This window comes from Scatophagus argus, chromosome 7, assembly GCF_020382885.2.
Source record: "Scatophagus argus isolate fScaArg1 chromosome 7, fScaArg1.pri, whole genome shotgun sequence".
NCBI classification, from domain to species: domain Eukaryota; kingdom Metazoa; phylum Chordata; class Actinopteri; family Scatophagidae; genus Scatophagus; species Scatophagus argus.
Genome location: NC_058499.1, coordinates 24,228,741 through 24,250,987, shown reverse-complemented (window position 1 = coordinate 24,250,987; position 22,247 = coordinate 24,228,741). Strand labels below are relative to the sequence as shown.

General features: G+C 38.3%; 2 protein-coding genes across 2 annotated transcripts; both read left to right on the top strand.

Annotated features, from left to right (window-relative positions):
- The first annotated feature begins 214 nt into the window (after positions 1-214).
- LOC124062019 (cytochrome P450 2F2-like) lies at positions 215-10,164 on the top strand. The gene is made up of 11 exons (XM_046394434.1): positions 215-452; positions 1,633-1,795; positions 5,131-5,283; positions 5,814-5,974; positions 6,265-6,333; positions 7,770-7,874; positions 8,061-8,199; positions 8,449-8,534; positions 8,952-9,053; positions 9,271-9,412; positions 9,498-10,164. Exons 1-11 carry the CDS (start codon positions 291-293, stop codon positions 9,683-9,685), a joined length of 1,470 nt encoding a protein of 489 aa, XP_046250390.1. The 5' UTR covers positions 215-290; the 3' UTR covers positions 9,686-10,164.
- Positions 10,165-13,325: 3,161 nt separating this feature from the next.
- On the top strand, positions 13,326-21,530 carry LOC124062018 (cytochrome P450 2F2-like). The gene is made up of 11 exons (XM_046394433.1): positions 13,326-13,545; positions 14,256-14,418; positions 15,837-16,001; positions 16,197-16,357; positions 16,558-16,626; positions 17,100-17,204; positions 17,307-17,445; positions 18,003-18,088; positions 18,252-18,353; positions 19,786-19,927; positions 20,015-21,530. The coding sequence occupies exons 1-11, from the start codon at positions 13,384-13,386 to the stop codon at positions 20,212-20,214; spliced, it is 1,494 nt and encodes a 497-aa protein (XP_046250389.1). The 5' UTR covers positions 13,326-13,383; the 3' UTR covers positions 20,215-21,530.
- The last annotated feature ends 717 nt before the right edge of the window (positions 21,531-22,247 follow it).

The following is a 22,247-nucleotide window of genomic DNA, read 5'->3' as shown; positions in this document are numbered from 1 at the left end:
GAAAACATGGTGGGAAAGGACAATTACATTTATGGTTTGTTGTTTTTTAATAGAATCTTTAATGCAGTTTATCTTTAAGGTTTGTTGTTTTCCATAGCAAGCCATATTATTTTAGAAGCAAACCCTGTCAGAACTTTCTCAGGATGTCTGACTTTTTGTTTGATGTTCTCATTCACCTTATTACAGGGAGGCAAAGTGCACAGCCACAAGAGGCAGGATTAAGAGCTGAGCTACATTTGTAAAGCACGTCAGTCAGCTTGCCTCTTCAGTCCAGTCCAGTCAATTCCACCATGCTTGCTTCACTAATCCTGCTATGGCTTTGTGTTTTCATCATCATCTTTCTGCTCAAATCCCAGAGGCCGAAGAACTTCCCACCGGGACCCCTTGTTCTGCCGATAGTGGGGAACATTTTGCACCTGAGTCTAGACAACCCCTTGAAGGACTTTGAGAGGGTAGGAAAAATGCTGAAATTAATGATACCGACCTTCTAATATCTTGTTCAGATTATTACAATTATTAGTGCTTAAAATGTATCTGAAATTGTTAAATACCTAAAGTTTCAAACAGTGCTACTACTGTTTTTTTGGGATTGCATAACATGTAGTCTTTGTCTGCACAGAGTTGACTGCCTTGGACTATAGCCAACAAGTACCTTAGGTCAGACACTGGGTGTTTTCTAACTTTCACATAATACAGCAGATTACTTGCAAGTCTTGTTAAACCAGTATTTGTGGGGAGATTTTAAGATCTTCAGTTTCTCACATAATCATGACAACAGTTGAAGGATTCAAGGATTCAAGAATTCAAGGAGCTTTATTGTCATTTCACACACGTAGAAACAAGAGGTGGAACGAATTTAGTTTCCCTGGTCCCGGTATAAGCCCAATAACCTACAAAATACGTAAATGTAAATATAAATATAAAACAACACTTTATAAATATAAAAATAACCAGAATAAAAAAAATATAAGTAGAAAGAGACACTGCTTTTATTTATTTATTTATTTAGTCCTTCCAGCAGCAAAATTCCACCCCAGAACTCCAGAGTCTCAGCAGGTTTCTCTGTGTTGGGCAATCACAACCAAAAGTATGGAAATGACTGTGTGGCACAAGCTGTAAATATCTGGCAGAAGTGTGCGCTGATGCCTTCCACACCTTAAACAAATAACTCTGGCTTTTTCCTTCAGGTCAGAGGTGCAGACTTGCCAAGGCCATTTGCAATAGGCTCAAACATTAATTAAAGTTTAAATTACATAACTTGTGCTTCAACAACTAATGTTCACCCTTTGTGGTCACCAATAATTGTTGACCTGATTTCACTTGTTGCAATTTGTTTTTACTAATTTGTTTTTACATATTTTTTCTCAGTGATTTTGTTCTCATTTGGGGTCACTCTTTCCACATGATATTTCTTTTATTGAGGAATGAGTCTCCTCTGGATTGTCTGGTTTTGCCATGCTACAAGCCAAATCTTCCATGCGAGAAAATCAAGACTGATATGAACTACTTGGGAAATTACGTTTTTTGTGTGTGATTTCAATGATCTGCCCCTTTAAGAAGTAATATCTATCAAGTTCTATGATATGTATATACAACATGTATTTCAAACATTGACATGCTGTCTTGTCACAGCTGAGGAAATCTTATGGAAATGTCTACAGTCTGTACATGGGTTCCAGACCAGTTGTGGTCATCAGTGGAGTGAAGGCCATGAAGGAGGCTTTAATAACCAAGGGGACTGAGTTTGCTGGACGACCCCAAGACCTGTTTGTCAATGTTGCTACCGAGAATAAAGGTAGGACAGATGTTATTTGTCATAGGGAAGAGAAAATATTATTCAACTTAAAAAATCATCAGACATTCAGGGGACATATTGTAAGTCAATAATGTCCCTTTCTGTGCATGTGTTATAGAGATGGGATGTTCATCTCTCTTTATCCAAATGAGAGAAAAAAAGCAGACAAAAAAAAAATAAATAAAAAATAATAATAATAATCCAAAAAACAAAGGCTAGGGTTAAAGTCTATGTATGAGTTCACTTTGAGCACATGCATGTTTGTACTTCACTATGCCATTGAAAAAGACATGACATCTCCCTTTATCATCCAACCAGGCAGTTAATCAGTCACCAAATGCATGTGCATGCACACATACAGAAATTCATTGAATATTAATTAATGTTACTCCTAATTTTTGAGGAAGCCCATAATAGAAAGACCTGCCTACTTCATGTCTAGCTGGTCTACATAGCATTCTAACCTCTTAAAAAAAGACTGCTCCATTTCTCTGGTCACTGCAAGTCTCTGTGTGATCCATGGCCTTTAAATTGCAACATGTTGGCAAGGGGTGCACCTGCTGGCTCCAAACTGTCTGATGCCACAGCTTTTCCAAAACTGAGTATTGTTTTTTGCTGATGTGAGAGAGCATTAATCACCATAAATATGAAATCCTTTTTTTGTGGTGAAATCTTTCTAGCTTTTTTCTTTAAACATACCCATTGCATAGGAGTCACAAGACAATAGTCATTAGCATATATCAATCTATACACTATATTGTTTGTTCCCACACCAAAACAGTATGTCCCTCTTTTTCCCAACTTCATCCCTGTCCTGACAACATTTTTCAACTACCTATACAGAAAGAGGTTCCAGAGAAAGATACCAATTACGTGATAGGTATATAAATCCACTGAAACACATCTGTAAATCCATTTCCTCCTATTGCCTAATAAAGATACATACCAACCAAACACAGGCAAAAGTGAGTGTGGCCAATTACTGTACAGGGGAGTCTGGATTTACTCTTTCATTCAAGAGCATGTAAGAGCTTTTCTGACGCTGTCCCATACAGACAATGCAAATGACATTTCCTTCTGGCAGGTGTTGAAAGGTAGTGCTGAATAAACAGGTTCCTCTAGGGATCAGGGAGAGCCAGGTTTTTCTCTACATATTTCCAAGAGACTAATGTGCCAAATCTTGAAACATATAGACTAGTCACAACACGCAGGCTTTGAAAAGTAAATTTAAAATTGCATACTCCTAAGGTGCCATCGTTTTCCCACCACTGTAACGTGGATAATTTGATCAGTAGATGATCCTATTTACCTAAGAGTTTATAAACCCATAAATCATTACAAATCCAAGTTTATAACGTATTTCAGATCACTACCCCAGAATTTATTCTTATGACACTGTTGTATATTGGATATCGATGATGTGAAGATGTTGAAAGAGATCTTCGCTGACACCGTCTTACTTGTATAAGAAGTTTATTACGAGAAGCTCAGCATCAAATTAAGGACGTGCATGTGAGAGGATCCCGGCCAATATGGATCACTCTGCCAAATTATCTCTAACCACCTGCTTATATAGGTTGGCTGTTGACATGAGTAAGATATAAAACATCTGTCAATCATCAACTACCCTCAGTTCTATGTTGAAACAGAAAGAGGGGAAAAAAAGATCCTCTTCCCATATGGCATATACCCTTGAACCTAAGATCCCTCTCTAATCATGATTCCGAGAAAACATTAACCATACTGAACTACAGACACCACATATTTCCCCCCTTCAAGACTTTTGCAGAGTCCTGACAAATAAAGAAATAAAACATATCTGGGCATGATTGTGACTTAATATAACAATTCCTTCTACATGTGCTTCTTACAGTATGACCTTAACAATACAGTGACTTTATGGAGTGCAAGAGTGAAAAACCTGTCAGGCAGCTATTTTTCCTGAAATATCCATCAAACAGTCTAGACAGGAAAATTGTCTCATGGTCCCTCTGCCTTACCACGCATAGTACTCCAAACCACTTAAAAGGAGGAACTTTAATATTTGTGTAAAGATATGACTTAAGCAAATACATATGGAAACCTTTGAAATGAAATCCAAACAATGTCCACGTTCAGGCTGGTTGACCCATCGTGCCTTCCAATGGACCTTCCCCTGCCTAGTCCCAATTTCCCTAAGCATCGGAAAAAAAACCAAACATCTGAGGTTCCAGTGTATTTACCTCATAACAGTTTCAGGAAATTAAAACAAAGAAGATATCATAAAATTGAAGAATAACTCGTACAATGTAATAAAACAAAATCCAGTACTATATGAATATATATGAGAATATAAGAATATATCACACTTCAGCTCCTCAGCAGAGTCGACTGTCAGTGTAATGTTGATGATGTGTTGAATCTGGACATTTTATGACAATGTCCTCGTTCAAAGTCATCCAGTCCATTCTTATTGTCCATGTTTTGAGTACCTGAATCCCTTCAGCACATAGGGATCCCTGAACAGCCAACCATCCTTACAGTAGTCTTCCCCCAATATCATTCTAAAAGAAAGAAAACACCAACTAGTATCTTTTGCAAATTAAAACATCAAATACAGCTTAATACTCTAAATCACAGTATCATAGTATTTCAAATTATAATTCACATTTTTCATTTCCCCCTTTCAATCATATCACTCTATAGAAAGAAACTACTAAACAACAAAACAATAATGGAATTAAATGATAAGACTATACTGGGAGTAGATATTCAAAATGGATATTGCTCCAACAACATGGAATATACTCTTGAACCTAAGACCTTCTCTAATCAATGCTTTCGATGTGTGTTCAAAGCTCATTATGTCTTTAGTCTTTCCTATGATGAAGCTCTTTGCAGTTTCTGCACATTCATTTATGACAAGCAGATATTGTTCCCCATTGTTGTATGTTACACCGTACAGTTTTTCACTTGTAGTAGCTAAAAAAAAGAAAAGAAAATTCATGTCTAACACTACACACTGGTGTTGAGAAAAACTAACTCTAATTAGTGTTTGGCAGTGTTAAATTTTATTTGTTTTAATTTAACATTCTGTGTTGTGGACCCAAGTCAGTGAATCTCACTGACTTGAATCTTTTGTCTTGAAATGATTTCCCAACACAGCAATGTCCCAGGCTTGAAAGTAAATAAAGAAAATATATAAAAATACTTCAGAGAGTACATTTAAAAAAAAAAAAAAAAAGACTAGATAGAACGATACACACACAATAAACGATGATAGTTTGAGAAAGTGTTAAATTAGATGACTTTTAAGCTCATACTGTGTGCTCTTTGTGACACTACAACTGCTCTAGGAGTGATACTGACAGATTATGGTCCTAGTTGGAAGGAGCATCGTCGCTTTGCTCTGATGACCTTGAGGAACTTTGGTCTGGGCAAGAATTCTATGGAGGAGAGGATTCATGGAGAGACACAATACATCATTCGGACACTGGAAAAGAGCATTGGTATGTCACCTGTATGTCCACACAGTCCACATATGGAAGGCAGCGGTAACTTTGAAGAGTGATAAGGATCTCTGAGTACCAGTTCCCTTAATGTCAGTTCTTTTTATAGAGGTTATAGAGGGCTTCACTTCACACCATTATGCTTTATTTCCCTGCCACCTTCTGCTCACTGTGTGAGCTCATTTTGTCACTTTCACTTTTACATTATGCCAATTGTTAGTTTAAGATAAGATAAGAAGCCTTTATTGTTATTGTATTCAGAATATAATGAAATTACAAGTACCCCACCCAGCAGTGCTTAAAAAAAATACATTCATATGTAATGCAAAACAAAAACACGCAGACAATCAACCACATTCTATATCATAAACCAAGCATAAGAATGAGGGCAGGGGAAAGTGCATCAGTGTACAGTATGACATAAAATGCCATAAAATATGAAATAAAACACATGCTCTTTGTAATTTGTAATTTTCTATGTTCTTTTATAATTTTTTAAAGACATTTAAGACATATTTATTCTTTCACAGGCAAAACCATGAGTCCTCAAGTCATGTTTCATAACGCTGCCTCCAACATCATCTGCCAGGTTCTGTTTGGTACACGCTACGAGTATGAGGACGAGTTCATCAAAACGATTATTCAGTGCTTCACTGAAAATGCCAAGATAGCCAATGGACCATGGGCCATGGTGAGTCCAAGCATATTTCTAAGCTAACAACCCAGGTTCTGAACCGTCAACAAGACTGAGAGTCTACAGCCAGGCTAACGGCTCTGTGAGGATGTACTGAGCTAAATGCTAACTTTCAGCATGAACTAGGGCACAGTGAAAATTAAAGTTTGGATTAGAGGGTTTGACCACATTGTTTAGTTGTTGTTCATCTGCTTAGAACAATTCATGCCAAGAAGAAGAACCTGCATGTTTGGATTCAAATGGATTAATGCTGTATCTTTTGTTTTTGATTTTTGTATTTCTTACAGCTGTATGACTCCTTTCCCATGATCCGTAGGCTGCCACTGCCCTTCAACAAAGCCTTTAAAAATATTGAGGTATGCTAATTGAGCATAGAGCTTCATAATAAATATTTGAATAAATTATGATCAAAGCTAGAATAAAAACAAACAAACAAAAAATAAAACAAAACAGGTGACAACATACGTCTTTTTGTCTGTATTTATGGTGGGCCACCAGAGGTGACACCAAAGTAAGGTGAAAATATGGTTTACACCAAGGTGACAGGTGAGCAGAGATGTATGAACCCACTGCAAAACCTTGTGATGGACTACATCAGGAGAGAATAAACTGTTAAGGTGGTCCATTACCTGGATTGTTGCTGCTGTGCGTCTCTCATCAGTGTCTCCACCTCCTGGTGACAATGAGATTGGAGGACAGGATGGGCTTTGGGACTGGACTTCTTTTCCTCAAGGTGATAGATGACAGTAAAGTTCAATCTGCTGAAAAACAATGACCATTTAGCTTTTCTGGAATTTAGTCTTTCAGCAGTCTGAATACAAACAAGATTTTTATGATCTGTCCAAACCACAAATATCACCTGCCCCTCTCGAACCAGTGTCTAAACTTCTATCATGTTGCTTGACAGCTGGTAGTTTCCAGTTCTCCATACTGTAATTCTTCTCAGCTGGAGACAAACATCAAGAGAAGAAGGTGCAGAAATGTGGTTTGTCGGGTCCTAAGAGTTGAGACAGAACATGTCAGAAGCATCCACCTTGCCTCTAAACTGGTTGGCAGGATTAGGCTATATGAGAGCAGAAGTGGAGTTGAGCAGATCTTCTAGCTTTTGGAAAGTGTCAGTTGTGGCAGCAGGTGAATGTGGTTGGGGTGCACTCACCCACCACACAATGGCATTGTGTTCCTCAGACATTTGATGTGAAAATCCCAGTTGCATGGACTCCTCAGGGGTAGATGTCGTCTGAGGTGGTATTGGGTCCATATGGCAGGCTCCACAAGGCTGTCTGGTGACAGTTGGTAAGTTGTCTAGTCATATAGGTAGGGAAGCAGGAAAGTTCTTACTTTTGGGTTCATCACAAGTGGTTAATTCATCTTTAATTTTGTTCCCTCAAACCCTAAATGACAACTCTACTCAGGACTTCCTTGTTCCAATGAACAGATGCAGCATAGGTCCAAAAGTCAATGAACACACAACAACTGTTTAGAAGCATTTCCTTTATAATCTGGATAATCAAAAATAGCTCTGGTGGAGAGTGAATGAACTAATCCTTATTTACAGCAGGTAGGAGGTGCAATTGATGACAAGATCTGTGCAGGTAATTTGGCAGGAATAAACCAAGTACCCATGTCCAGCCCCAGCCACACATACAGACGCACAGGGACAAGTGGCGAAAACAAACAGGGACAAGCAAAAACATCAGACAGTGGAGAGCAGAGAACGTTAGAAAAACAGGAAGTAACTGTAGCACCCCGGCAATACAGATTATGAATGATGACTGATGATGATGTTTTTCAGATTTGTCAGAATCTTGCAAAACGCTTGTTGGCCGAGCACAAGGAGACCAGAGTCCCAGGGGAGCCCCGAGACTTTGTTGACTGCTATATGGATGAACTGGACAAGGTGTGTGTGTGTGTGTGTGTGTGTGTGTATGGGGAGGTAAAAAGTGTCACCTCACTACCAAATGAACACTTGTTTGTGTGTGTGCTGGCTCTTTTCACATTTCACAGTGTGCATGTGTGTTTACTGCTAAAGCATAATTTCATTTAAAGTGTGTTCATCTTTAAACAATCATTCTCCTCTTTTTAGAGAGGCAATGATGGCTCTTCATTTTCAGAAGACCGACTGAGCATGTATGCTTTAGATATTCACTTCGCTGGGACTGACACTACCTCCAACACTCTGCTTACTGGTTTTCTCTACCTTATGACCCACCCACACATACAAGGTATGCATACACTATGAAAATGGGTTATCACCTTTATTATTTATTTATTGTTTCTGTCAGGGGCTCCATAGTTCTACAATTGTCTTCTTATATAAAATTTGCAAATACACATTTATCATTTCTTCTAGGAATACACAGGAATTCTTTTTCTGACAGTTACAATAGGCATTTTTATGGATGACACATCAAAATGTCTGCTGTGGAAGCAAAGTGCAAACAGAATCATATTCCTCTGCCCCTGTCTCTCAGAGCGTTGTCAACGGGAGATAGACAACGTGTTGAAAGGGAAGGATCTGGCCACTTTTGAAGACAGACACCAGATGCCTTATACACAGGTATATCATCAGGTTTTCTTTTATTTTGTGTGTCGTCACATTGGTCTGAATGACATGTTTGTTAGTGCATGTCACAAAGTCTACTAAAGGTAGGGAATCACTCAGGAATCACTCACAAAAGTGTAAAACTCAGTTAATACTGGTATTGAATCAGCTTAAGCTCTCTAATAAACACAGAGTAAATGGCAAAATAAAAATGACTTCAGATTTGGAGGTCAGTTGTAATCACTGCTTTGAAACAGTTATCATGGTCTATTTTTTTTTTTTTTTTTAATTTTGACTAGTTGTGCTGCTTCCCATATTGCCAGCTCTTCGGTCACTTTTTTGGACTGAGCCTCTGAGAACCTACTTTGTTGTTCTTCTGTCTCAAGTTAGAGCAAGCATATGAACATGTTGTTTGAATCTCTCTTCATGCAGGCTGTGATCCATGAAATTCAGAGGATAGCCAACACTGTCCCACTGAGCGTCTTCCACTGCACCACAACTGACACGGAGCTCATGGGATATTCCATTCCCAAAGTAAGAAGCAACTGGTGTGAAATACTGTAGGGACTGTACAGCAGAGTGTTGTGGAAAGAAGTTACAGTTACAGTACAATTTTGTTTTGTTTTTTTTTTTGAAAAATCAGTTTGTCAGTGGGGGCAAGGTAAAGTAACTCCTTCAGGCAATGAAGCTGAACATGACTTTTCTCCATTCTCTCTATTTTCTTAATTGTATTTCACTATTTCATCCTCAGGGTACAATGATCATCCCTAACCTGACCTCTGTGCTGAATGAGGAGGGGCAATGGAAATTTCCTCATGAATTCAACCCTGAAAATTTCCTTGATGACAAGGGAGAGTTTGTGAAACCAGAATCCCTCATGCCTTTCTCTGCAGGTATTATAGCAAAACAGATAAACAGCAGAAAGGGTTTCATTGTTTGGCTTTTGAAAATGACGTTTTAGTCGTTTTTGTGTCTCAGGTCCTCGTATGTGTCTTGGAGAGGGTCTGGCACGTATGGAGCTCTTTCTCATCATTGTGACTCTGCTGAGGAAGTTTAAGTTCATCTGGCCTGAGGATGCAGGAGAGCCAGACTACACACCAGTCTACGGAGTAACTCTGACTCCCAAACCTTATCACATGAAGGTCGAACTCAGAGCAACGCAGTAAAGCAGTCTGCAGACACACAGCGGAAGCATATGAGGTTAAGTCCTGGGAATAAATACAATGAAAACAATAGAGCTTTTTGTACTACTGGTAAATTCAGTAAAAAGAGTCAAAAAAGTGAAATGTACCAAAATATAGGTAAGCAGAACAGAGTGTTCAGTGATGTTTTGACTTATTAGGCCTCCAAACTGATCCAACTGGCCTGCTCAGTAGTCCAACCATCATCAATATTTATATGGTTCCACTAGCCTTATCATCCATCCATCTAGCCATCCATTGTCTATACCACTTTATCCATCATACCTGACACGGTTAATAACAACTACCATCATCAGCTAACCACATACTGAAAAGTCTCCTACAAGTTACCTGTCAGTTTGTATAACTTCATTTTTGCTCATCTTAGTTTTGTTTGTAAAAGATAAAATGTACTGGACCAGAAGTGAAATGCAATAAAGTCAAATTTTTAGCCTTTTAACACATGAACTGAGTTAAAGATGTACATGTACCTTCAGTGTATCCTAACACCCTTGCCTCTATCCAGAAACAAATTAACATCTGTAGTTGTCTTTTCTCTACCATTGATACTGTGGCTTCCACTTTCCCAATTGCTTGGAATGTCTGTTATCTTTGACCAGGACATGTTCTTTAACTCACATATAGCACACATTTCAAAGACTGCAATCTTTCTTTCTTTCTGTAAAATTCAGGTTAAAGTTTAAAATTCTTCTCCTCACATATAAAGCCCTGAATGGCAAGGCACCATCATATCTTAAAGAGTTGATTTTGTCCCTATAGTTGTCCCTATTATCCCACCAGTGCTTTACGTTCCGAAGATGCAGGGCTACTTATTCCTAGAGGGCTACTTATTCCTAGAGTCTTCAAGAGTAGACTGCGGACCACAACCTTTAGTTATCAAGCTCCTCTACTGTGGTACCATCTTCTGGTTTTGGTCCGGGAGGCAGACACTCTCTCTACATTTAAGAGTAGATTTAAAACTTTCCTTTTTGATGAAGCTTATAGTTTGGGTTGAGGTCTCTCTTCCTCTCCCTCTCCTTCTGCACACATTTATATCCCATGAATGCATGTTACTAACTCAACTTCTTCCCTGGAGTCCTTGTGCTTTCTCTCTCTCTCTCTCTCTCAACCCAACCGGTCAAGGCAGACGGCCGCCCTTCTAGAGCCAGGATCTGCTCCAAGGTTTCTGCCTTCTAAAATGCAGTTTTTGCTCACCACTGTCGCCAAGTGCTTGCTCAAGGGGGAATGTTGGGTTCTCTATATTACAATTTAATTAAAGAGTTTGGTCTGGACCTGCTCTAATTGGAAAGTGTCATGAGATAACTTTTGTTGTGAATTGGCGCTATATAAATAAAATGAGTTGAATTGAAAATTCAATTGAAAGACTGCTGTACTACGGATAGGGGTGTCAGATCAGGAAATGATTTGGTGTGCCACTCTAGAGGGCAAAGACAAACAAACAAGACAAACAAGATATTTGTTGTTGAAGTTGATTGAATGATTCATTACATGCTTTGATATGTACACTTACGGCTTGCTGATGTCTTTAGTTATGTGTTGGTGTAGGAGCTGTTGTGATATTGGATTTTCACCGCTTGATTAATGTGGCCAAAAAAAATCATCTGCACTGAATTATTTAAACCATATGTGTGTAATTAACACAATAACAATACTTTATTGTGGAATATGATTATCCTCACTGGTATATTGCGACACCCCCAGTCGATATGTATGTACATTAAGTGCACTTAAGGTAAAGAAAAGCACATTTGCATTATTGAGTCACAGTGACAGAGATCTCAACTTCAGTCTAAAAGATTTGCCTACGTTTTCAAAAAATAGTTGTAATGTGACCATTCCACTATGCATTGGGTGTTCAGAAGGTAAAGCCAACATTATGCACATGGAAAATTGCTCACAGAAGAAAGAACTGTGAACTGGGGCCTGTCCACTCCCACACGGAAAGGAAATGAACACATATGTCCAAATATATGCAGAATATATGCAGAATATATGTCGCATGCATGCCATATTTAGGGTCATATATGTGCATGTATGTGGATGTATAGGAAATATATGTGTCATATATGACTTATATATATCCACATGTATGCCACAGTCAGGTGCATATATGTCATACATAATGCCTTATATATAGCTCATATATGTCTGACTTGTTGCATATATGCCATACATATTGCTTATATCTCACTTCATTTGCAAATCATGTGATGTGCTTATATGTTCAAACAAAATGTATTTATGATTGTACTTATTTTGATTCAATGCAGATTGAGGTTTGCAGAAGAAAATTCAGTGTATAAGACGATAGCTTTTGATTGTTTTATTGCATGCAGCAGTTTTTAAAGTGGCCTCACACTCTGTCATCTATCATCAACTCCATCCATACTGCGGCGACGGGCGAACTACCGACTCATAAAGCCGAACCGAGACAGCCGGCTTAGAAGGCTACAGGGCTCCAAAGTGTGACGTAGCGCAGTGGGAAAACCGCAATGGATTGTGGGCTTTGCGGGAAACGTGTGTTTACGCTAGCTGTAGTACGCTAGTATGCGTGACGCTGCTCTTCTGTTCTGTTGCTTTGTTTAAACAAGTTAAAACACGGCGCAAACGTGCGGTGTCGTTAACTGCCACCGTCCTTCACGTGATCGCTTCGGTAAAAACAAACGACGGGCTGACATTTTTCTCTTTTCCAACGTGGAGGCAAAGCCAAAGACCTCAGCTGGTCCTGGTGTCTCCATGCAGCTGGACACTGTTTACATTCACAAAGGTTTTTCCTCTTTTTGCTGGAGTTTCACGGCCTAACAAAATGAGTTCATTACAGTAAGTATATTTTAGAATACTTTATGCAGCCTAAGATCGTAGTGTTGTCATATATTCCCGCCAGTGTGTGATAAAGAACATTTTAAAAAATATCCCCATATGGCTGACAAAACAGAAGTAAGGACGTTCATTCCAGACCTTGAAAACACTTAACATAACAGATTTAAAGGTACAATTACTACATTTTTGGAGCTTTCAACTACATCTCATATCTGTAACAGGAAGTGGAATAAGATTAGATAATCCTAATGTCTAATGTCTCTAAAGCCTAATGTCTGTGTCTTATTCAGTTCCCTGAAAATGGAAACTTAGTCTTCCAGTTTATCAGACTGGATGGACAGATGTACATGATGCAACAGCAGGGCGGCGCTGTTGTTGCATCATGCTGTTTACACCTTCTTCACTATACAGTCCCACATGGAAAGAAAATATATTAACATTCTGTTTTTTTATCTATGCCACATATATATGTATAGCGTATATGTACATATAGTTGAAAGACATAAATGTAGGGGACCAGTTTCGAACATGTGCATATATGTTGGAAAATATATGTGGTATAGATTAAAAACATATATGTTCATATATTTTCTGTCCATGTGGACTGAGGGAAAAATGTCTCTAAAGTCAAAGCCATTTTGTCTGTTGTAACTGTGAGGACCAGACTTTTATCTATTGGCTGTTGAATATATTCCAATCTAACCAGTGGTTAACAAGTAAATGACCTGCAATAACTCTGCAGGCCATGTGACTGTGCAAGGGTTATATTTGTGTCTAAAACTGATATATTGGTAGAGCAGAGTGTGAATCCATCATAACACCTCATCCATCACAACTTCATCATGTTTGCATCTGTGGCTCTTCTCTTTGTGGCTGTTTTGCTCTTCCTGCTCTTCTGCCAGACCCAGAGATCCAAAAATTTCCCTCCAGGCCCTCGACCCATCCCCATCCTTGGAAACTTGCTGGACATCAATCTGGACAACCCCACTGCAGATCTGGAGAGGGTGAATAATGTTACCAAGAGTTTAGTGGCTTCTTGTAATTGTTTACTGAATTCAAGTAGTGATGCTTTATCTAACATTTAATAACGTATTAGCTTTTAGCTAGGGATTGGGAAAACTGTGTGTTTTACTCAGTGCATTTAGTTTTAGAGATTTTGTTTCACACCAGTGGCATAAAATGCAATGTTGCTGACCATGGGAATTGTCTGTGGAGCGAGGCTCCTCACTCAAAATGACTCAAGACATCTTAGGTGTAGGGTTGTCACAACAGCTGAATTTTTAACTTTGATACAACGTTAGAATATGATAAAAAAAAAAAACCTTGATTCCAAATTTTGATTCCATGACAAAAAGAATTAAAATTTTAGGCACACAAAATAGAGTTTTATTTCTTTATCTCAATTGTGCTGGTACACAAAAAGTCACTGAGCACATACCAAGAGATGTGTAGTAGACTTAATATCTGTGCAGCCTTGGGTAGAAAATCTGATTGTAGATTTGTTCTTTTTTATGGTGTTGACACTTTTTGAAATTGGCTTTCTTTTTAACACGAGGTACAGACAAGGTATTGGGTGTCTCACTTTATTGCTCAACTGGTAGTAATAATAATAACTTGTTGATAACTAACTCATTACATGGGCTAAAGTTTATACTGAATAAAGTTCAATCACCTAAGTCCCAGTTCTTATAATCTACTGTATCTTTGTTCACAGTTGGCAAAATGCTACGGCAGCATCTACAGCATTTTCATTGGTCCCAGGCCTGCAGTTGTCATCAATGGGGTGCAGGCCGTGAGAGAAGCCCTGGTCAACAAAGCTCCTGACTTCTCTGGGAGACCACAAAATCAACTGATCTCTAACGCTGTACGAGTGAAAGGTACAGGGCAACCAGTTCGCTTTTTGTGTGTCTATGACGACAGATTTCTGACTTTTGTTGTATGTCATAATGTTAATGGTGACAAAATCATGATAGTCACATTATAATTAGGGTGAAATAGATTCTGACAACTGCATAAATGTATCATAATAAAAGTTGTGACACAGAGTCTAAGTTAGTCTGTACATGCTCAAAGGTTTTATACTGACCCCAGTAAGTTCCACAAAGCAAATACCAAAAACCCACTATCTGCCCTCTGAAAGGCAGAGGATAAAGACAGTAAGGGTCACTGACAAATATTTGCAAAGTTGGTTTCATTGTAACTGAGTAAAATTATGATTATAACACCCCAGAGTAAAAATAAAAATACTTCTTTACCAGTCCTGGATTTATACTTTTACTCAAGTTAAATTATATTAGTTTGAACAGAAAGCTGGACTTGAGCGTATGTACTTTTTAAGCAGAATGACACACATTGCAATGTCATACCCATACACCTTATCATTGTTAATAAAATGACTTGTAAGCAGCTGCTGTACAATAGATTATAAATGGGTAAACGCTATAACATTTCCTGCTGAGTGGAAGTTCTCAAGTCAAGTCACTAGTCTTACTTTACATCCTCAAGTAAACAGGCAATGCAAAAAAAATACCCTCACTCAAACAAAATACAATTTTATAGCAGTATACTGCAATTAAAACACAGAATATGACAGAGAAATAATTGCCTCCAAAGAACATAAATATTCTCAAATTAACATGTGAAGTTTAAAAAAACTATGGCATCTCCTGGTGGGGGTAAGGTTGAAACTATTCATATCCTGAATTAATGTAATTACAGAAGTATTCTCAGAAAAACCTACTTCAAGTTTGGAACTTAATCTTGAATCCTTGCTTTTATATGAAGTAATAACTGATTTGACCTTTGTTGGGAGGTATTTAAATGAATCATCTCAGACATAAGTGGAAATCGATCTTGCTAACAACTACTAACAACCCACAGACACAAATTGGAGACAGCTATTCTGTCAAGATCCACAAGTCAAAAATAAGCCACGGTGGTGGTATGTTTTTTTTACAATATCAATCTGAATTGTAGCTAATAACTACAGTGCATCTGTCAAATACACTGAGGAGAATATAATGTGTTTAGCTACTTTCAACCACTGGGTGGTAGCATTACTAATGACACTGGGATTAACAGCAATGCGCACTGCTGAGCATATTTTCACAGGGGGTAATTTAATTTTCGACACTGTAATTGTACATGTTCATGATATAATCAACAAAGTTTAAGCAGTTTGTTAACAATAAAATGAACAATTAAACTTTTCACTTTAGCATTCAGTGTTCAAAATTGTATGTGAAAGTGAGTGCACTTTTCCTTCTAAGTTCTAAACTGACATTTCTGCCTGTAGCTCATGCTCCTGGAGTGATTCTAGCAGATTATAACCAAGGCTGGAGAGAGCACCGACGCTTTGGCCTGACAACCCTGAGAAACTTTGGTTTGGGGAAGCAGTTCATGGAGCAGAGAATCCTGAACGAGACACAATACATCATGAAGCTATTGGAGCAGAGTGTTGGTACGTTCGGTCTGCAAATATGATACAAATATGGTTAAATACTGATATTAGGCAGGACATCGGGATCTAGAAGTGGAACCACTGAACTCTGTGCTGAAAAGCAGAAACTCAGAAGCCAACAGCTCTATCTTGTTTTCTTTTTAACAAAGAAATTAGGATTGGCTTATAGGTGATTTGTATGATTTGCTTTACCAGGTAAGCCCATGAACCCCCACCTGACGTTCCACAAGGCAACCTCCAACATCATCTGCCAAGTTCTGTTTGGCGGGCGGTATGACTATGAGGATGAGTTCGTGAAGTTTTTTGTTGGCATTTTTCATGAGATCCCCAAAATAATCAACGGGCGCTGGGGCATTGTGAGTCACAACACTGTTTAATGACATAGGATCAATGAACTTGCTCATTAAAAAGAGTGAGATAAAAGGCTTTAACCATTGAATCTTACTTCGGGAGGACAAACTTCAGTAAAAGGATCAAAGAATCAAATGAGCATCACAACACTTAAGGGTTTGTTAAAACTTAAAAAAATAATGTTTCATTTTTCTCTCTCATACAGATCTATGACTTTATTCCCCTGGTGCGCAACCTGCCACTGCCCTTCCAGAAAGTATTTAAGATGTTGCGGGTATGTTTTGCAAAAGACTTTATTTTTTAAAATAGCAGCTCTGTGAGGCTACTTTTAACAAAATGCAAACATCAGCATGCTAACATGCTTACAAAGAAATGCTTAGAATATTATCTAAATATGACAGCATGTTAACTTTAATTAGCCTTAGTTCTGCTGCCTGAGGCTGATGGTAATGTCATTCATTTTGCAGGTATTTGGTTAGAAACCAAAGTATTGGACAGATTGCGCATTTGACCTGATGATGGCACAAGATGAAAAGTTATGGCGTAAATAAGATAATTATAATTCATCTAGAGTTGAACATATTTGTGCAAAACTTCATTGCAATCCATTTAATAGTTGAAAGATAAAACCTGCTTGTGACACAATGTGAAAAGTCAGAAGGATCACCAAACGCATTGACTGACACTGTGCACCTAAACAGAAGATTGTTTCTAAAACTTGATGAACCAAAATTGTTGTCTTGCCAGGCTGCACATGAGAAATATTCAGCAGTGTTGGCTATGAACAAAAAGACCAGAGTTCCTAATAAGCCACGGCATTTCATAGACTGCTACCTGGATGAACTGGATAAGGTATGTGTGTCTTTTTGTTAACAGGAACTATTCTGTTCAGAGCAGTTCTGTTAGCCTGGATGGTGGTGACTCACTCTTTGTCTCTCTTGTCTGCTGGCAAAGAGAGCAGATGATGGCTCAACATTTTCTGAAGATCAGCTTTGTGCATTTCTTCTCGATCTTCACATTGCTGGGACTGACACAACTTCAAACACCCTGCTTTTTGCCTTCCTCTACCTAATGAATTATCCACAGATACAAGGTATGTCTGTTTATCACCTGTCAGTCTTCACTTTTCTTATAGGCATGACTATGGCCATGACAGTGTTAGTTCGTTACCCAGTGAGTCCATCAGTCTGAAATATTTCAACAGTTCTGATTGGACGGACATGAAATTGACAAAGTGACTTTGATGAACTTAACTCTTTCCAAGCTCATCAACCTCAACTGTGATTCCAAACCTAATTGCTAACCATCAGTATGTTAGCGTGCTCAAGTTAGCATTTAGCTAAAAGGACAGGACAGCCTTAGAGAATCAGCATGGCTCTAGACTTAGTTGCGTAATTATTATTTGACTAATACTCTTTTTAGGGCGTCAGCCTGAGACAAATCATGGCTGTCTGATTCTAATCCAGGGACACACCTGCATGGCATAAGCAGTTTGATAGATTCACTCTTTCCTTTTCATTCTACTGACACAGTTCAGTTTCAAATGTAGTACATGAACTGGGGGAAAATTTGCATTGTTCTCTCTTGCTGTTAATTATTTCACTCTTTGTCTCCCTCTGTCCATGCCGTCTATTTCTCTGCATTGCTCAGAGCGTTGTCAGCAGGAAATAGACCAAGTTCTGGAAGGGAAGGATGAAGCTAGTTTTGAAGACAGACACCAGATGCCCTATGTGCAGGTATAAGGATTACTGGCTCGATATCGTGGTCATATTTACACCTCCATTTTTTTATCTGTTGTATCATTTATTTCAAAATTCAATGTGTGAAATCTGTTATCTTCTGTTGTGGAGATGTTAAAATGTACAGTGTTATTCTCTAACAGCTGTCTTTGTCATGTAGGCTGTCATTCATGAGATCCAGAGAGTGGCTAACATTACTCCTCTGAGTGTTTTCCACTGCACCACTAAAGACACAGAGTTAATGGGATACTCCATACCCAAGGTAAATGCGAAATATGATTTGTGCCAAGGTAAAACGGCAGAGAAAAGTCTTCATAAGAAGGTATCAAGGAAATGTATTTTTCCTTATACAAAACAAATTTGCACAGCAACATTTGTAAGTGTAAGTGTCCTTGTTACTATATAGATGATTTTTTTTCAATATCCAAACGCATATATAAGAAATTAAAAACAGAAAAAAAAAACCCAACTTTTTTTTTTTAAATACTCTTATAGGCTGCTGATCAGTACAGATTTTAAAGCTCAGAGTGTTAAAACAACTTGAGTTTAAGTCATCTGCGATTTATTTGTCTGTTTACAACGCAGGGTTGCACATCAAAGTTTGCACGGATGATTTCTGTAAAAGTGGAAAGAGTGTAGACATAGTTGTGTCAATGCAGGCATAGAAAGAAAAAACAGCAAAAACAAATAACCTCAGGCCATTGAATGTAGCTGACATAAAAGCAAGAATGGCAGTAGGCTTCATTTTTTCCAATGTATTTTTTGATGTTTGCAACAATTTCAAAGTCGCTAAGCTCAGATAAATGCTTTGGATTCCTTGAAACTTTTATGGCCAGAGAATATCAAGATAACATGGGTTTAAGTCATTAAGGGGTATCAAAAGACTTTTAAATCTGTTAATAGAGTAAAAAATAGTTTGCCAAAGTTTTTTCATGCTTTTTTCAGTTGATTAACTCGAACCTTTGCAATCATTTTATCTTTATTATATCATTGTTCAACAAACATATGTGTTTATAATAGGCTGGATTCGATCTTGTTTCAATGGAAGAAACAGTGGTGCTATTTATCTGAACATGGTATAAAATTAAATCCCGAAAGTGTCACGTCGAGGAGCTTTTCTGTGGAAAGGAAAATGACTTGACTGTGTAGGGGGTTGGTGTTTTTATAGACTTAAGGCCCTGGAGGAATACATTATTTTGTTTAGGATCTGTGACCATATCTTACAGATTTCCCAATCTTATCAGGCTTACTGCAGAAAGAGGGAGGCACGATCTGAGTGTATTATATGTTGACTGAGGAACAGCAGACAGAAGCCTGAAGAAGTAATCTATTCATGTACACCTACAATGAACAGTGGAAAAGAATGAATGAAGATTGTCTATCAGTTGGTGTTGGTGTATTTGTACATCAATCGGAATGAACTTATCAAGTTGTTTATTACATTTACTACTTACTAAGTCTTATGTGAGTTTCCTGAAAAAAAGATGAGAGATGAGGTGATGATTTTAAATGTGCAAAAACATTTTCATATTTTAGTGCTTGGCCAACAACCCTACATTTCCAGGACATGAATGTAACATGTCAGGTGTTTCTCATGAAATGGAGGTAAAAGCACAAGAAAGAGGATCCACAGTGGGGTGGATGTGTTGGCCCTTTCAGAGAAATCCCTACTTCTTTGTTTTTTTGTTCTTCAGGGAACTATTATCATCCCCAATCTGTCCTCAGTGCTGTATGAGGAGGGACAGTGGAAATCCCATCGTGAATTCGATCCTGAAAACTTCCTCAATGAGAAGGGAGAGTTTGTGAAGTCAGAGTCCTTCATGCCTTTCTCTACAGGTCAGTGAAAATGATGATTACATTCAGAGCTTTGACTGAGGACATAGCATTAGGTCACAGAAAACATGTCAATATGTTAACTCACAGGTCCTCGTGTGTGTCTTGGAGAGGGTCTGGCTCGCATGGAGCTCTTCCTCATCTTGGTGACTCTGCTGAGGAGGTTCAAGTTCATCTGGCCTGAGGATGCAGGAGAGCCAGACTTCACTCCTGTTTATGGAATTGCCCAAACCACTAAACCTTATCACATGAAGATCCAACCCAGAGAAACTATCAAGAAAAACCATTAATGTTACCAGGTCAGAAAATGGAGGAACCAATATGGAGACAGTGATACGAGATAAGGTGAACAAGACAAACTTTAATTAACTTTTTAGAGATTAAAGGATCAGAAGCAGTAAACAAAACAGCAAATGGGAGTCCACATAAATAAAAGTCCAAGCAAAGAATTAACCAAACAAGGGAGATCCAGAAACCATAGGCAGAAAACACAGAACACAGGGAACACAGGAAACTCTGAGAAACACAAAGTGCAGGGGTTGCAGGGTAGACGGCAAACACAGGGAACTCAGAAATGCACAGCAAGCACAGGGAATACAGAGAAACAGAAATCTCTGGGAATGCAGAGCAACACAGAAAACTTGAAACGCAGAGATTACAAGAAGCACAGACAAACTGGCAACACAAGAGCACAGGTATATAAAGGGGAGTTAACAGGAAAATAACAGGGGAGGAGCAAACAATAAAAAAAAGTACGTGAAAGCAATAGAAGACATAAGGGGAGAAAATCTACAAAATAAAACAGGAAGCTAACTCAACAGAAACTTCAAAACATGACAGTTAAGGCAAAGATTACCCTAATACTGCAATTATCTTACTGAAACATTGATCAAAATTCAACTTTTCAAAATAAAATTGGTCTTAAAGCTGCAGTAATCAATAATTTTAGATGGACCAGGCCAAACTGACTTTGTTGTATGTGAAAGGCCCACTGGCAGTGACAGATCCACATATTTTCACCAGCTGCAGTTTCCCTGAGCTGTAAGGCTCTTGACTGGGTCTCACTTTCAAGCTGCAGCTGTTTACCTGTCCAGCAGCAGACAGTAAATAACCAAACTTAGAAAGTAGCTGGTGAACACAGTGAAGCATTTAGCAGCTAAATAACCAGATATTTCCTAGGAGTTGGTAAGAGTCCAGAACAGAACAACAAGAGGAGTGAATGTTGAACTCACATTCACCAGGTGAACAGTGATACAATTTTGAATAAATGTTAATGTTGCTCTAACCGCAGGATGTGTAAACAAGGTACTGTGATATGTCAGTGTTGTGCCAGATAAATGCAGCTTTTGCAACTTGAAACACAACAGGGGATAGAGAAGAATATCTATGAAGTCTTTGCTGAAGACAACAATGGTGCTAATTGTAGTCATAGTGTAGATCAGTATTGTTTACAGATTATATTTGATCAGGTAAAGCAAAACTCTCATCCTGAGGTTATGATTATCATAAAATGTATTACTTAGTCTTCCCTTATTGCCAGTATAAAATTGAAATTGTAAAATGATGTAACATTTTATCAAATAAATTCAAAGGTTGTGAAGCATCAGTCCATGTTTAACTTTGTCACCTGACGTCACCTATAAGAAAGGATTGTGTCCACAACAGAAAATGTTTATTGTCTGAGGAGAATTAATTTGTTTAACAAATTCAATGGGATCCTTAGATTTTGATATAACTTGTTTATCTCTGGATACTATGATCCTTCGGTGGCACTAATGGAAAGGTCATAAAGTCAACAAAATCAAGTCAAGCTCTGTGGGTTCTAAATATCCTCAGCAAATTCTGTGGAAATCCAACCAGCTGTCAAGAGACACTCATTTCTCTGTTTGTGATTGAATCAGTGAAAACAGTCAGTAAGCAGGTACACTTGTATAGCTATAGTATAACTGCTTTGCACAAACAGTACAGTATGCTTACTGTGTAACAACATCAAGACACTTATGATAATTCTCAGAAATAACAAGGGACCTGTCTTTTCTACCTGGTGTATGGGTACACTGAACCATGTGCTTTTCAGTTCAACCGGTAGCCTTTTGATGGTGGGAGAGTGGTGTATTATTGAAGCTTTTGTGTTGATGCTGTATTGTTTTAGTGGGCAGTCTCTTGATTGTCAGCTGGAGGCCGGTGGTGGGGGGGCTTGAATGCTGTGTGTGTGTTTGTGTGCTGACGTGGACCTTATGTTATGACATTCAGTTGGATTACTGGTGTGGCAGGGAGGACAGAGAGAGGAGAGCAAAAGGGAAAAAGAAACAGAGAGAGCAAC